We start from the raw sequence: 17,778 nt of genomic DNA, 5'->3' as shown, positions 1-17,778 counted from the left end.
GAGGCCCCTAACTCCGTTACAAAAATTGTGGGATAAAAATGTAAGCAAAGCTTCTAACTCAGATGTGTGCCCCAATCTTAGAAATCTTGGTTATACTGTAGAAACCATGTTCACCCCCACGGCAACCATGTTCACCCCCACGGCAACCATGTTCACCCCCACAGCTCCTGAACTATACCGTATAGTCCAGGTGCCATGGGGGTGAACATGAAAATAATAAAAGCTTAAAAGGATCCCTGGCAAATATGCTCAAATCTAACATTTAATAAAAGTTTTTCTTGTAGCTTGGGCCACCTATTCAAGAGGCCCGAAACACACCCAAAGTAGTTTTTTATGTTTTTTTCATGCAAAATACTGTGCAATGTTGATTTATGAATAATGCATTTTAGATATTAACCTTCCACCTGAAATGCCCAAATACCATAACATATATATATATTTTTAGATTTTATGCGGAATTCTCAAGTCAAATGTATCAAATCTTCTTCCTACAATCTTTATTAGTGAAACTGTAGCATATTTCCGTTCAGATGGTTGCATATTAACCCATTCAGGCCATCTATCTTGAGCATCTCGCATTCACAGAACATTTCCCAGAAGAATAGATTTCATGCAAATATACTCAAATCAAAACCATCAAACTTACTTTCTCCAAGATGTATTCATATATGTGGTCATGTTAAGTTTTTGAGCCCCTCCTATGTCTAGCTTTTGGTGTATGTGTGTGCTAACACAAACTTTGTCCTACACAAACATTAAATCCCATTGACATTGAATGGACAATGGACAAACAGTGCGTAACACAAACATTGAAGACAAAGGTGAGGACGCAAATTCTGATTCTGATTGTGTATGATGATGTACGATGATAAGATTGCCCCTCACTTCACATGGGTTTTATTTTTATTTTTATTATGGTTCCTAGCTAGCTGTACAGTATGTGCAGTTCATGCTGGTTTTATCTGGTCATTCCAGAAATCTGAAAGTGTGGGTTTTCAGTTCACAACTTCACACTCACAGTCACACTAATCCAATGTTGCCCTCTGGTGTGCAGTTGCAACAATTGCAGTCTGTGAAGAATCAGCAGCATAATTGCATACATTGTATACCGGTATATTTTTTTAAATCCAAAACAAAACACACTACAAATCTATACAAATCCAATCAATTATAGTCTTCCTCCATTTAAACTCTGGGAGTGGAATTGAAGGAATCCAACCAAGAAAATGTAGCCTCGTAGGCTACATCCTAAGAAGAGCAGAGGATGTAAGCCACTGTAGCCTGATTGATTGATTGATTGATTGATTGATTGATTGATTGAAATTTGTATTCAGTTTGGAGAATGTAGAATGGAGTTCAAAGTTCAAACGAAAGTACAGGTCAATACAAAATCTGCTATGATGATAAAACCAGTAAAGGAGTCAGAAAGGAGTGTTTTCAGTGTTCAACTGCAAAACTATGTGCAAATGTATAAATAATCACGGGTCTTGGAACGTCATAATAATTTAGGCTACAGAGTACAGACAAAGAAGAGCGTTTGGTATACCGCCGATAACAACATGCAGACCTGCAGAGCTACAGGACCTGCAGAGCTACATTTATGGCATCTTTTATTTCACTGCTAACAGATCAGATGCGTCAAAATGATCCAGACTACAATATATTTGCAATTTGAATATGCAGGACCACCATAAGACGTATCATTTTAATTCACACGTGTTTAGGTGACAGGTATTTTCTGTGCAACACACCCCCCTTCCTCCCTCTGGCTCTCGCTCTCTCTCTCTCTCTCTCTCCCCCTCCCCCTTCTCCTCCTCGGCGGACAGATTCAGAATTAAAGGACAGATTCCTGCAGGATACCTTCACAAGATGTCGCTTCTTTGTCTTTTGGCACAATCAGTGTCCAAAGGCAAACACACAACGCAGACAGATTCAGTCACGACATATTAAACGGGGGAAAAAGGAGTCAAGAATATCTGCATGTTACTGTTACGTTGCTATGAGAAGAAGACAGTGCTGGTGTCGAAAGGAGGAATGCATCTGGAAGATTGCCAAATGCTTGGTGCAGTCGTTTTAGGAAGGGGAACGCTGTAAGGTACAGTCAGTTTCACCGTGACACCAAGTGCTCTTTTTAGTCGAAATACATACAGCCAGCGCGTCAGTGAACCACCAAGGATACCGTTGTGTTGTCAAACAAGTAAATTAATGGGGTCTAATAATACCAAAGCGAAATGGAAACGCATGTCAGCAGCATCAGTCAGAATCCGCTTTAGCTGAGCATGGAGGTGAATTTTCGGACTCAAGGTGTGTGATGGAATAAAATGCTGCGCACTACAAGGGTACAGTCATCATAAATGCCCCACACAGCAAAGATTTTTTTCCCCCTCTTGACCTTTTTTGTACTGGGGCTATTGCTGTACGCTGCACCCCATCTCTGACACAACGAAGAGGATGGTCTTCACCCTACATGTGATTGTCATGTCTTCAGCATTTTTCAATCCCAGTTTTGCCTTCAGTTCCCACTTTGACACAGGTAAGCCAATGACATTGATACATGCTGTACAGTACATGGAGTCCAGCAGCATATTGCTGTTGTATAGGCCCAGAATCCCGTGTCTTCTTCAGCCTTTGCCTGTCATTATGGTGATTTGTGCAATGGTTAATTAGGTGCTAGCTGTGCAGCTGTTGACAGCAGTCATGTGCCTTATTTTAAAAGTTGTGGACAAAACCCCTCTAAATAAATATACCACCTACATAACCACAATGTCAACGGCCATTTTAAATCATCAGCTTCTGTTTGCAGATATATAATTCAAGTCAACAGTCTATTGCAGCATATGGGGACAACAGGGTAATGATTTGTGGCTGCATTGGATCTGCATTAGTTCAGCAGCACGTACACCCCTGCAGCTGTGTATTTGTATGAGTGTGTAATGTGTAGGCCTATGTATGCGCACGCGTGTATGTAGTATGCATGCATAAGGGTGTGAAGGAGTGTGCACGTGTGTTGGCTGGCTGCTGTATGTTTGGGCATAATGCACAGATGCTGGATGTGCAGATCATGACCAAAAACCCTGCTGAAGGAATTACCCTCTTTCTCTCTGGTTCTTTCAGCTGACAGTTGTGTTATCTGTAGTCATTTATCATATTCAGACTTGGTGAAAAAAATGTACCCAGTGCAGAGCCATCATCATGCTGGGCCGGAGAACCCACTTGCTGACTGCAGTACCAAGGGGCCATGGCGGAGTTACAAGGGACTGCTGTGTAGACAGCCTTTGTAAAGGGGCTTGAATTGGAACAAAATGAATAACTGGGTCCAAGTGCAAGAAAGGACTGAGAGTGTCCCTGCACTGTGCTGCTGAGCATACAAATGATACAGTCATTCAAGCTCAATCTGCTCTCTCCACACACTCTGTGAGGCTTGAGGGCTTTCTCTGCAACAATAATTTTAGTTTTTGCCCATTTCAAAGAAGTTATCTTAATGACATTTAGGGTGCATTTGCTGGTTCAGAAGTGACATCAATAACTTTAGATGTAAAACAAAAAAATCCAGAAACTGTAGAAGTCTATTTCTTTGTCAGTACAGAGGACATTGATAAGATAACCTGGCTATCACATGAAAGCAGTATCTCGTTTCTAAGGTTTCTTGCTATGACAAAGCATTGTATTATCTTAACAGGTGCTACTAAGCACATGGTGTTGGGCCTTAATCTTCTCTCTGTGAAGTCATCCATGTCTATTATGGTCTTTAACAATGTATATTTGAGTCAGTTTCTCTTCATTATTTTTACAGGGAAGTTTAGAGAGACAGAACTGCGAGAAAAGAATTGCGAAAACAAAGCCCACAGCACTCCAAATTAGGCGAATGGTCTAATAGGTGTGAGGTTCAATAGTACAAATAGGAATAAAGAAATGGCCAGCACGCAATAAATGTCCTTTCACATGGTTTATTTACCTGCTCTGACGGACAACGGATGCGTTTCGGCCTGATGGGCCTTCCTCAGTGTTGTCAGAGACAGAACTGCACCATGGATTTTGTGATTATGTGGGCAACATACTATACGGGTCTCCTACCTGTATACACCATGTACTACTAATGATGATGATTTATTTTTGGAAGATAGATGCATATTTCTTAAATGCAATGGCCAAAGAAGTTCAGTGCAAGCAGAAGATAATGTAACCTCAGCATGGCAATTGAATTGTATAACTAATAAAAATGGACTTGATACCAACTAAATTATAGGAGAGCCCATTTCACCTTGGCCCTACTGGGCCTCTTGTAATCTATTTGTATTCCACTTGTTTTAGAAACCCTCAATAGAATGTGGACAAATTCTTTCTCTTATTTTATTTGTAGAAAGATCTCAGTGAAAGTTTAAAAGGATCCCTGGCTAATAAGACAAATATGCCTTACTATATTATAATTGTCCTCTATAACCAAAATCTAACATTTAAAACACCTTAAATATTGTATTTATTATTTTATAATTGAATTGATAATCTTTCACTCAATAGGGAGAACTCCTGTCGCAAGTTGTCCAAGTGTGTCTAGCCATATGGAATGTATGGTAATACATATGCTAATAAAAACACTTAATACTTCCTAAGGTAATATGAGCATCAAAGCATAATTTTAAATACTTTTTATTAGCATATGCATTCCATATATTCCATAGGGCTTGACCACACACACTCTGTTGAGTGAAAGATTAACTATTTCTGACAGAGAGTCAGGTGTGAACTGGCAAATGTTATAATTTCATTGACTTGTGTGTAGAGTGGTATTTGATATCCTGCTCATAACAACACATCATACTGTACGTATTAAGGGTGCATTCTGTAATACACTCTGAAAGTGCTGGAGCACACCCAGGGTGCTCTCCAGCTCTGGGAGCACTCAGAGCACACAATGCTCTTAATGAAAAGCCGGGTTGCCCAAGCGTCTGAACAATGGCGGAGGAATTTGTTACAAGATGCAATGGTTGCGGCTTGTTTATTACTCTAGTCTAGTCAGTATTCAACACACATGTCTATTACTCTAGTCTAGTCAGTATTCAACACGCATCTACGTGTAACAAAAGCGGTAATAATCATGTTGTTTATACAGGGATGAATTCTCGTTCATTCAGAATCAACTTTAGTGTCACATCACAGATTTTCAAGTAAAGTGGGTGAAATTAGTTTTTGTGCATAGTTCCCATCGTGTCATTTTTTCCAAGAAAAACAAGAAAGGGAGGAAGAGGGGGGGGGGGGGGGGGGGTTAAGGAGATCAAGGCAGCAAAGAAGAAAGTTGGTGAAACCCTTTCACCACAAAAAGTGCAAGTAAAGGTTTCAGATAATCTAAAAGCTTGTTTCACAAACAGCGCAGCCCTTTTGTTTCCCTTTGCTTATTTACAGGCTGTACAGATGTACAACCAAGAGGTCTCTTTCATTTGAATTAAGTTTGTAAAAAAATGTGAAAAAGGCATAATGACAAATATAAAGGGAAGCTCCACACACTCAGATCTGTGCACAATCAATGTATTTACTTTGCAAGCTTTCGGTCTACTGACCTTATTCCGTCATGCCTGAAGAAGGCCTGATCTTTCATTTGAATTAAGTTTAAAACATGAATATGGCAATGTTAGTTAATGAGCATATACTCTGACCGTCTGTAAAGTATCAGAGCCAGCTGGTGATGAGATTAGAATCAGTTACCTAGGCCTAGGCAATGGGAGGGTGTGATGAGGAGCTTTTTGTGTTGTTGGAGTACTGTTCAAGTCTACATGCAGAATGTGTACACTGTCGGGTTCAGTGGCTTGGTCAAGGGCACTTCAACATAGGGCTGTCAGAACGAATTTCATAATATGAAAGAAATTCGAATATTAAAAAAATTAAATATATTCGAAAGCTAAAATTGCCATTCGAATGGAGCTTTTATCATTTATTAATTATATTTTATATTTTTATTTTGTTTTATATTTTATTTTATCCGCTCGCTTAATGTATGAATAACGAATCTACCGCTGTTGAATCGGTCCGGCCGCTTCTCGCCTTCCAGACTAGAGTTATAGCAGGGGGCGGTGCTTTCGTTACGTCCTCACTCTATCAAGTGGGATAGCTGCCTATGGATAGCTGCCGCTGGGCGTGAGTCAGACTAAAGCAGGAAGCAACACTGCAGCAGCACACGTGTAAACAAACAAGGCAGAGGCTCAAGATAACAACAGGGAACAGGGGAACATTTACGTTCGGAAATATCGCACCGGACAGGAGAGCACTCGCCTATTAGTTTGCATTGCACAGTGCAGTCAGTGCGCTATTTCCGAACGCCGTGATGAGTGGAAGGTGGACGGGAAAATAACATCAAGAGAAAACGTTGTCTGCAGACTATGCATTACTGGCCTGTTCATCTGATAGCCAAGCATTCTGTTAAAATAGAGAAACTATTGCTGGTGATCTGGAGTCTGGAGTTGTCCCGTCCATGATAGACTGACTAATGAAACATTATTATTATTTTTCCGTGCAAACCATGTCATGTTGAAAAAATAGCTTTGGCGTTTGAATGGGGGGGCCCTCTAGTGGACAGAACGTGCATACAAAACTTGATATTCTGTGTATAGAGGTGTTTTTCAGTAGGCTATAATGAGCTAAAATAAACAATGTAAATATTCGAATATATTCGAAAATTACAAATAATGAAGCAATGAAATTCGAATTGGATTATAGAGGTGAACTGACAGCCCTACTTCAACACTAAGCCAGGAGGAGCCAGGGTCCAGGGATCGAACTGGAAAGATTCCCAAATGGCCACTCTACCCTATGAGCCACTGCCACCAGCCAATCACTCAAATGGCCTGTGCCATCCACCCATAGAGACAGCAGGCAGCGGAGACGGCACTTTTATTTCACTTATTTTTTATTGATGAAAAGACAAGGACAAAAAAAAAGACAATACAAAAAAGAAAAGGAAAAAACAAAAACAAGGCTGCATTTTTCATATTCTGCAGGATACATTCATTGAAATCCAGGCTGAAAGAAGAGATCCCACTTTTTATAGAACTTATCCACTTGTGAATGTTAGTTTTTCCATAACAGTTCCTCAGTAATGTCCATCCAATGTTCTTTCGTTGGTGGGTCCTGTTGGTACCAGCGTCGTGTGATCGCTTTCTTACTTGTTGAGACGGCACATTTTAAGTAGGGATTGGTGCACAGAGTTGTATTTTGTCCAGCGAGGCATAGGCATTACGTATTGATTTAATAAAACCCAGAACACAGAAATTAAATAACAAGAGATTTGAACTGAACCATGTCTTAAAAATAGGTCTGGACCTAACTGTGGATTTGGATAATCAATTCCCCGGTCTTTTACCAAATGACTAACACTTCAGATGAGATCCAATAGCAGATACTGTAAGGATAAGCAATGCTCAATCTTTCATAAGATAGCTACAGTTCTATTTGCGTCCTTTGTTTAACTGCATTGTGGTGTCAATATATTGACAATATAGTATGTGTCACCATACTGTCAGCAATCAGTGTTAATTGGATTGCCAATAGAGTTAAGCTGTTGATATGATCTCCTTTAATCCAGCTGCGAATGCAACACACTTTATACAGTATCCCAAATGTGAGTTTTTACACACATAACATGGGCTAGCTAGTGATTCACCTCCTGGCCCATTTCTACATGATAAAGTGTTCCTGAGCAAGACCCTTATATTCACAGGTCCCCTCCTCATCATGACCATTTGAGCGCTGGGTGGGACTGGGTGGACTCATGCACGTGCGTGAGTCCACAGACAATTGGTCTGTGGACAGGAGTAATAGGCATACAACATTTAAACTTAGGGAAAAACTCCAGTCATCCTCACATCCTCCACATCTGTTACTTCTGCCCCAGGCTATGTTAGACTTGAGTTACACGCACGCACGGACAGATGCACGCACGCATGCATGCATGCACGCACGCACGCACGTGCGTCCACAGACAATTGGTCTGTGGACAGGAGAACAATTTTATAAGCCCTTAGGGGGAACAAAATAGGCTGTGGCAGCATAGTACATAATCCTGCCTATGTTGGCATTCACGTGCCATGGCCAGTAAAGTCACCTGTGTGTGGGATCCAGATTTCAGCACCACAGACAGAGATAGCAGACAACAATTTGAGTACCTGACTGCTTGCGGCTTCAGGACTATGGAGAGTTCTAATGCCAGAGGTTTAGGATTAGGAGAGGTGTGAGAGCACAGAGCATTATTTGAGAAAATGTGAAATGTGGCGCTCGTGCGTGAGGTTGAATGACACAGGCTCGCAAATAAAGTAAGCTTAACCACTGGAACCCTATGGTCAATTAGGCCAAAATAGCCCAACATTCAACAAAAATAGCACATCTACAAGCTCACAACATGTCCTGTTTTGAGCCTGTAGAGCAGCAATATATTTGGTGAGGGTAAAATAGGAGGGTGCCAAGGATAGAGCCCTGGTTTACCCTGTGGGCACAGTTAAAAGACAAACAACACACATACGCACACACGCACACACTCATGCATGCATAATTATGTACACTCACTCACACACACACACACACACACACACACACACACACACACACACACACACACACACACACACACACACACACACACACACATAGGAATACAGGTGAAGTTCACCTTCTGTATACAGGGAAAAAAGGTTCCCACACATGCACATGCCTGCAGAGCGGTGCTCTCAGAATTCCTCTGACCATGTTGGTAAGAGACAACCGCTGCTGACTATTCCATTATTCATCTCTCCATGTATTACAGCAAGCACTTCTGTTGCATAAGTCTGACTCTGGGGCAGCTGAAATGGCAATGGAGTGGGTTCACCACTTCACCCAGTCAGGGGGAAACATTTGACATATCCCTTTTCCCTTCTGTACTCTGTATATGGGGAGATGTGGCCTTTTCAGCGCACACTTTCACTGTGCAGGTTGAGATTGTGGACATGTGTGCACATGTATTTTTAGGTGATCCGTATGTAGTCTATCACAATACGTTGTACTCTCTCTTTATCTTTTAAAAGACTGCTTGGTATTTATAATAGAACACATTGTTCTAGCCTTTAGGTTTGTGTCACAAAAGGTGTGTCTGTCTATTCTAGACTTCCTCACCCCATGGTCACATTATATTTTGATATTCTGCATGTCATCTCAGTTGCTTGACTATTGAGTGTATAGTGAATTTTGTGAAATGTTTGAAAGCATTCAGCCATCACTGTGCAATTATTTCAGACCAGATACCACTGGTTCCCCAACTTCCCCAGGGCTCCTTATGGCCTTCATGCAACACACACACACACACACACACACACACACACACACACACACACACACACACACACACACACACACACACACACACACACACACACACACACACACACACACACACACACACACACACACACACACACACACAGTACATTTCACGTCTGTAGAGGTGCATTCACAGCAGGCCCAACTGAATATCTTTTTGGAGCGATACAATTAAATATTAAGTCGATTTGATGGTAGGTACATGATGGATGATGGTCCTGATATGTCAGGAGTCCAGTCTTTTCCCATTTGCCCGTTTGCAATGCCAGAGAAGCTTGCAGCTCACATTGGGAAAGCAAAAATAGGTAAGACATTCTCACACATTTTTAACCACATCAGGTGGTCTAAAGAAGAAGAGAAGACTCTAGAGCAGTGGTTCTCAATATTTGCAGGCTGTGACCCCCAAAATAATCATATTTGAACTGGAGACCACCTACTGTACCATGATAAGCTGTTGGGGCATTACATTTTGTTCCACAGATATCATTTTGGGAAAGTAGCAGATCTACAGATCGTCTATTTTCACAAAGTTCTTATATTATTTTGACATTTTGGCCAATGATTGACCAGTGTTATAGTATACTGTTTATTACTTTTGATGAAGTGGTGGTCTTTTACTTTAAACCTTTCTGTTTTGGGCTATTAAAAAGGTCTTAAAAAGTCCTTACATTTTCACTTAACTGTCATCTGGAGACCCCACATGATTTTGGGGGACCCTGGAGGTCCCAATTTACAGGGTGAGAACCACTGGTCTAGAGCAGGGGTTCTCAACCTTTTTGGCTGGGGACCCCCGGAAATGCTTTGGCCATGTCTCGTGTACTATGGTATGTGTGTTTTTTTGTTTTTTTGAATAATAATCTGGGGCCCGCCCAAAATGATTTGATGTCGCGACCCCCAGGTTGAAGACCCCTGGTCTAGCGGAGTAAAGTTGATTCCTTAAAGTACAATGTTCTCAACCTGAGCACCTCCGTTCATTGATCTGTAGGTTGGCTGTCATTGCCTTGGAATTAATTGAAAGGCTAGCCAACCGTGCCAGCGGCGATGCAGGGAAGACGGAGGTAGACGTTTGAGTCAGTGTTCCCTTCCTGCTCGCAGCCTTCCCTCTCCCCGAACGCAGAGAGACGACAGCCCTGTAATTTGGATCCACACTGGTCTCCTGGGCTTCCACTCCCAGTTAATGACGGTTATCATGTCTCTCTGCAGGCCCTGGCATCGTTTTGCCATAATATCTGCACTCAGCCATAGAAAGCACGGATGGATGGATGGATGGATGGATGGAGAGGATGTAAATGGTGGAGGGTGGTGGGAGTACAACGCCCTGTTCTTATTCTGCTGTCTCTCTACCCCCTCTGCAGTCACCAGAGAACGCTGACATGATAGCATAACACAGTAACAAAATGTATTGTGCATGCACCTTTCCAAAAAGGAAATCATGGAAAAGTTGGCTTATTTCCATAATTACATTCAAAAAGTTTAACTTTCATAGATTATAGATTCAGTGCACACAATGTAAATGATTCTTTACACAAGTTTGGCTTCCAGCTCAGAAAACCCACTAAAACAGATTTTTTTTTTTTTTATTGAAAATTTAAATCACCATTTACTCCTCAGTTTTTGCAGAGAATTAATCTTTTAATCTGAATGCCACATTAAGAAATTAGGATCACATCAAATCAATCAAAATATGGTACTTTCAAAACAGAAATGTCAATCTCCAATACTTGGTTGGGAATCCCTTTGGCTTCATCACTGCCTCGATACGCCGTGGCATTGAGGCAATCAGCGTGTGGCATTGCCTGGGAGTTATGGAAGCCCAGGTGTCCTTGATGCTTACTATCAGCTCCTCTTTCTGGGTCTGGTGCCCCTCATTTTCCTCTTGACAATACCCCATAGATTCTCAATGGGGTTTAGGTCCGGTGAGTTGGCTGGCCAGTCAAGCACTGTGATGGCATGGGCATCAAACCAGGTTGTGGTGCTTCTGGCGGTATGGGCAAGGGCCAGGTCCTCTTTTCCGATGAAAGTGTGCATTTCGTTTGGGAATCGAGGTCCAAGGGTTTGGAGGAAGACGTGTAAGGAACAGAATCCAAGCTGCGTGAGGTCCAGTGTGAAATATCCACAGTCAGTCATGATTTGGGGTGCAATGTCCAGTGCAGGTGTTGGTAAACTCTGCTTTCTTAAATCCAAGGTCACCACAACAGTCTACCAGAATGTTTTAGAGGACTTCATGATTCCTTCTGCTGAGGATCTGTATAGAGATGCAGATTTCATCTTCCAGCAGGACCTGGCCCTTGGCCATACCGCCAGAAGCACCACAACCTGGTTTGATGCCCATGCCATCACAGTGCTTGACTGGCCAGCCAACTCACCGGACCTAAACCCCATTGAGAATCTGTTTTGAAAGTACCATATTTTGATTGATTTGATGTGATCCTAATTTCTTAATGTGGCATTCAGATTAAAACATTCATGCTCTGCAAAAACTGAGGAGTAAATGGTGATTTCTTCACAGTATTAATTTTTTTTGAAATTCTGTTTATAGTGGGTTTTATGAGCTGTAAGCCAAAATTGTGTAAAGATAAATAAATACTTGAAATCATTTACGTTGTGTGCATTGAATCTATAATCTATGAAAGTTAAACTTTTTGAATGGAATTATGGAAAAAAATAAAACTTTTCCATGATATTACATTATTTTGGAAAGGTGCTGTACATGCTAGTGGGGTAACAGTGTGTGTGTGTGTGTGTGTGTGTGTGTGTGTGTGTGTGTGTGTGTGTGTGTGTGTGTGTGTGTGTGTGTGTGTGTGTGTGTGCGCGCGTGCGCGTGCAATTCCACCATGATTATTTGGCCGTTGCTCTTCTTTTCTCCTGTCCATTGGCATTTCTTAATTTGTCCTTCTGCAAAACCATGGGATTTCCTCCCTGCCTGCCTGGCCTCTGACAGAGATAGGCTGTCAAAAGGCATTCGTCTCTCCAGGGTCTGTGTCCGAGCGTAAAGGAGTTCTCCTTCAATGCAGCAGCAGCAGTGTTGCCAGATGATTTTGCGAGAGAAATAACCAGGTCTATGAAAACAAGCCCAAAAAGAAGCGACTATATATACAGTAGGTCACATCAGCACCTGTGTAGTTTATATTTGAAAATAGACGATCTAAAACAAGTTGCATTGTGAGCTTGTAGATCTGCTATTTTCAAAACGATGCAAATAAACATTCAAATCCCTGGCATCAAACATTCTCAGATGGGGGTTATGGACAAATACTAATGTATTTGTCCATAACCCCCATTTAATAACAGTGGTTCTCAAATTTAAATTGGCGGTCCATGACATGAAAACATTTGAGAACCACTGTTATTAAATAATTAAAAACTTTGGAAGATCTACCATAAGACCTGATTTTGTATAAATTCAGTTAAACCTGTTTAACCTGTATATTCACCTGTTTGAGGTACTTATTTATGATGATCATCAATAGAGAAGAGAGGCAGATATCTCCCCTTGTGTGTATTGTACGTATATTGTCTTGTTTTGTTTTTGGTTGTATGTATTGTCAATTGTCAGTCGTCTCGTTTACATGTATGTTTGATTAAAATTCAATAAAACGTAAATTGAAAAAAACAAAAAACGTTGGAAGCAAGCCCAGATAAACAACTACACTTTAGAAACGAGGCAATAAAAACCTCAACTTTACAGAAAAAGTGGACATCTCAACACTGAGCATGTACACTAACAGTATACTCTCTGATGGAGGATAACTGTGCCTGCTAACTAGAGCTGGGCATTTAACTGAACATAATAATAATATCTAACATAACCGAATAATCGAGAAGCTTAAAATTCAATAAAACGTTTTTCTAGGGCTCGGACTCGAACTGACAACATTTGAACTCTCTCTGACTAAAACAACATTGGTCGACTTTTAAAATAAATCACAGCTCACCAAGATCGACATTGGAAGACTTATTAGGTTATTATGAATCCAAATCTTATATTTGCCGGTTCTTGGTGTCTCCGTCGTATGGCAACGCTGTGCTTCCGCATTGTGACGTCATTGAATGTGTTCGCTCTGTCCACTCTAACTAAAAGCACAATCTTTAGCAGCGTTTTTCTCAGAATTGAAGCTCAGATTGAGGTGATCATGCAGAACATCGATGTTTTAGAAGCTTAATAAAATTCCCTGCGACTTTGTGGTTAGTATTAGCGTTTCTGATGAAAGAATATAACTAGCGCTCGCCCCGTAAATGACCGATTATTACTTCCGGTTCACCGGATCAGCTTTTGGGCTCTTCAAAAAAAAGGGCTCGCGGCTGAAAAGCTTGGCATGACAGACCTAACCTTGAATTTAACATATTATTTATAATCTGCTAAATCGATTTGTCTGATCATCCTGTATTATATTTCATTGTACAATGGCGGCGTAAAAAAATAGTGAAAATAACCGATCAACAGGCTCACAGCGTGTTATGATGCAACACATTGTGAGCTTGGAGATCTGCTATTTTCACTATCAAAATGTTACATTTTAAGCGTTTGAAATAATCTCTATAATGATAATTTGAAGTGGAAGAAGGGATTGACACTGGAGCAGCTCAGACAGTTTAAGCCTTTTTTATTCAGGCGCTAGCGCGCTGGTAGACTCCCTTTGATTATTTCAAGTCATAACGTCCAGCCTACTTGCTGCTGACCTCCTGAAATACCAACATGTTGCAGAAATTAAGTTAAAAAGCAGTTTAGTTCAACCACACTGTTGCTGGAAATGAGTCTTAATTGAACTCTCTAAGTTTAGCTTATGAAGACAGGCAGGCAGGTCACTGGATCCCTGCAAGCTCTGCATGTGCTGTATTTATTTTTGAGTGGTGTAAGCCACTCCTACAACTGGCTTTGTTAGTGCAGAAAAAATGAGCATGGTTGCTATGCTCACCCTGTTCACCCGGGTGTGATTTCATTACGTCAGACATGATTTTTGAGTGGTGTAAACCACTCCTACAACTGGCTTTGTTAGTCTGTGCAGAAAAAATTTGCATGGTTGCTATGTTCACCCTGTTCACCCGGGTGTGATTTCATTACGTCAGACATGATTTCATTACGTCAGACAGGCTATATAAGACCTTACACCACTCAGTTCACACGGGTGTGATTTTTATTTTGTTATGTGCTGTATGTGTACAGTACTGTAAGGGTGTGTGTGTGTGTGTGTGTGGGGGGGGGGGGGATCATCGATCACAATCAGCAATCCATAACGTTGCTATAGCAACAAATTTAACTCATCTTTCCTGTGCCAGAGTCATGTGATAAACAGGTGAACGAGCACATGGTTTGTACATGTAGTATATACAGTAAGTAATAGGACCTAATGCTGCTTTGATGAGGTTTGTATGGGTGACTTCCAGCTGTCCATGCTTTTCTATGGACCTGGACGACATGAATGACAGAACAATGTGGTTTTAGTAAACTGACTTGGTCTCTGGAGGACATACATGGGCCCACTCCTGTAGTCCAATCATCCATGGGAGAGTTTACTGGTCAGTTACATAACGGATGTCCCTGGTTGTTTATAAGAATGTGTGCCTCCCCTTCCCCCACTGCCAGCACAGCACACACACACACACACACACACACACACACACACACACACACACACACACACACACACACACACACACACACACTCTCTCCTCTCTCTCTCTCTCTCTCTCTCTCTCTCTCTCTCTCTCTCTCACACACACACTTGCTGTCTTTCTAGAGGGGATTTCATTGCTGTGGTGTTTAGTTTGGCACCATTCCTGCCCTGCAGAACTGTCAGCACCTGGTCTCTGGGTCAAAAAGGGGAAGTTGCACGTGTGTGTGTGTGTGTGTGTGTGTGTGTGTGTGTGTGTGTGTGTGTGTGTGTGTGTGTGTGTGTGTGTGTGTGTGTGTGTGTGTGTGTGTGTGTGTGTGTGTGTGTGTGTGTGTGTGTGTGTGCGTGTGACTGTGCGTGCGTGCGTGCGTGTGTGCGTGCAGGCGTATGGGTTTTTCATTATAGTACAGTGACCATTTTCAAACATTTTCAAATCCTACAGTATATGGAAATTGGCTTAACCCTTAGACAGATTACTACTGGAAAACACGTGGAGTTTTGCATTAGTCTTTTCTGCCCTGTACGTGATTTTCCGTAGTTCTCTTTTTTTATTAATACCAATATATTAATTCGGTCCGCACCTCTGTATATAGTATTGAGCATAAATATCAACTACATTTCCCAGAATTCCCGTGTCACGTGACACACGTGTATGCTTTCCTATTGGAAACTGACGCCCAGCCCCCAGTGAACAGGGGGGTTGGTTGACTCCTCCGAGGTGGGCACTGGAGGAAGAGTTTTTCAGCCAGGTTTGCAGTCGCCGCAAAAAAAACAATCTGAAAAATGATCCATCCGTGTCCAGTGGCATTCTCCAGTCCCAGACCGTTGGCCGGGCTGCAACATCCACCCTCGCGGATTACACGTGTGCAATGTTATTTCTTCTCCCCACCGGAGTTACCACCAAGGCTGATGCCTTCGCTAAAAGGTAATTTTATTGTATTCGAAAATGCCCTAATATGACATGTCTAGTAAGACGATCCCTATATTTGGCCCGAGCCGACCTAGTGCTGATATCAGATAGATGTGGTAGAACCATATATGGATAGATCTAACTGGTTTAGTCATCGTGACATGCATAGTCGGAGAATATATAACAAGGGTCGGTACTATAGGTGATCGACGTAGCTAACAAAAACATCTGATCAAATGAATGTATTGTACTGTGTCTTTGTGGGCCGAATCGTGGCATCGTGGCATACAAATAGATGTTTGTATAATTAGTATCACGATAAAATAATATGGCGACGTTAGAATGACACCACCAATGAGTGATCGCGTGTAATGTAGCTGCCCAGCGTATATCCAGCACCATCACGTCACCACATTCCACTGGCTGTTGGCTAGTAGTAGTTGCTAACAAACACTGCACAAATGGTACTGGCTATTGGCCGGGCCACAAGCCCGGGCAATAGCCAGTACCAATGTTGCTGGATGATTGCGACGCAATGGTGCTGGATATACCCTGGGCAGCTAGCTACATTACCACCGATCACTCATTGGTGTTTCATTCTAACGTTGCCATATTATTTTATCGTGATACTACTTATACAAGCATCTATTTGTATTTGTCATGCCACGACTCGGCCCACAAAGACACTGCACAATAAAATCATTGATCGCCAGCAGCCGGGTAAAACGCCATGTAATAGTAGCGTGCACTGACTACAGCTAAAATGTTTATTTCTTTTTATATATTTAGAACTGGCATCAGATGAGGAGGAGGAGGAGGAGGAGGATGAAGAGTCAAGACTGCGATGGCGTTCTCCGACACTGAACCGGATTCATTCATTCATTCATTTCAGGGGGGGCAGTTTTTGGGTGTTTTTTTTATTTAGCCTACTCACACATAACCTGACTCCGCCAGATGGGGCAGCAGAGAGTACACTGGGTTCCCCCCTCCTGCTCCCATCTGGGAACTCTCAGGCAGACTTGATGCCCGGCCACAAAACGGCCTGGCCAATCAGCAGCAGCTAGAAGCGAAGTTGCTCACAAAACGGCCTGGCCAATCAGCAGCAGCTAGTAGAAGCTAGAAGCTGCTGCTAGAAGTTGCTAGAAGCTGCTGCTGATTGGCCAGGCCGTTTTGTGGCCGGGCATCAAGTCTGCCTGAGAGTTCCCAGATGGGAGCAGGAGGGGGGAACACAGTGTACACTCTGCTGCCCCATATGGCGGAGTCAGGTTAACTCACACACACACACCGTCAAGGACTGGGTTTGGGGACATTTGGGAGGAGTAGCTCTGATCCATAGCTCTAAATGCGCATTTAGAGCTATGGATCAGAGCTAGGGGAGGAGTAACTGTTTTGTATGTAGGCCTATTTATTTTCTGTAATATTTATCATTTTATTATGTTAGTAGTCGTAAAAAATAAAAGACGCTTTTACAATGAGTTAGACCTGTCATGACTATTTTGTTCACTATTGTGAGGTTTATTGTATATGACTAAGCAAGTTTCAACTGTGATTTACTCTGTAACGGTAGATGGTAATAACTCAATTTCTTTTTTATAATACAGTATACATTCAAGTCTATATTTTGATACATATCATGGGCACCAAGTCATATCAAAACAATGTCCTTGGATGTGTTTTTTATCAAAACTGTGTTTCTTCATAACAGGTTTTTGAGATACATGCATGAATAGACAAGGTACTGGTAAGACTATGTAAACATGGTATATATCAAAATGTGCGTTAGAATGTCTAATTTTACCCCAAAAAAGAATTGAGTTTATATGATGTTCCAATTTCAGAGCTATGGGGACTTTTAGCTGGATAGGTCAGATTGATCATGACTGACCATGCTATTTATAGATGGCAAAATATCTACAG

The 17,778-nt window shown here is 41.7% G+C and overlaps 1 protein-coding gene across 1 annotated transcript in view; it reads left to right on the top strand.

Moving 5' to 3' along the window:
• The first annotated feature begins 1,809 nt into the window (after positions 1-1,809).
• Positions 1,810-17,778, top strand: part of LOC306936369 (serine/threonine-protein kinase LMTK1-like) — a 57,271-nt gene continuing 41,302 nt past the window's right edge. The window contains exon 1 of the mRNA XM_079519859.1: positions 1,810-2,533. Coding sequence (XP_079375985.1) covers positions 2,452-2,533 — 82 coding nt within the window. The 5' untranslated portion in view covers positions 1,810-2,451. The remainder of the gene's footprint in view (positions 2,534-17,778) is intronic.

This window comes from Electrona antarctica, assembly GCF_951216825.1.
Source record: "Electrona antarctica genome assembly, chromosome: 14".
NCBI lineage: Eukaryota > Metazoa > Chordata > Actinopteri > Myctophiformes > Myctophidae > Electrona > Electrona antarctica.
The sequence above is the reverse complement of the archived record's forward strand: the minus strand, read 5'-3'. Positions and strand labels throughout refer to the sequence as shown.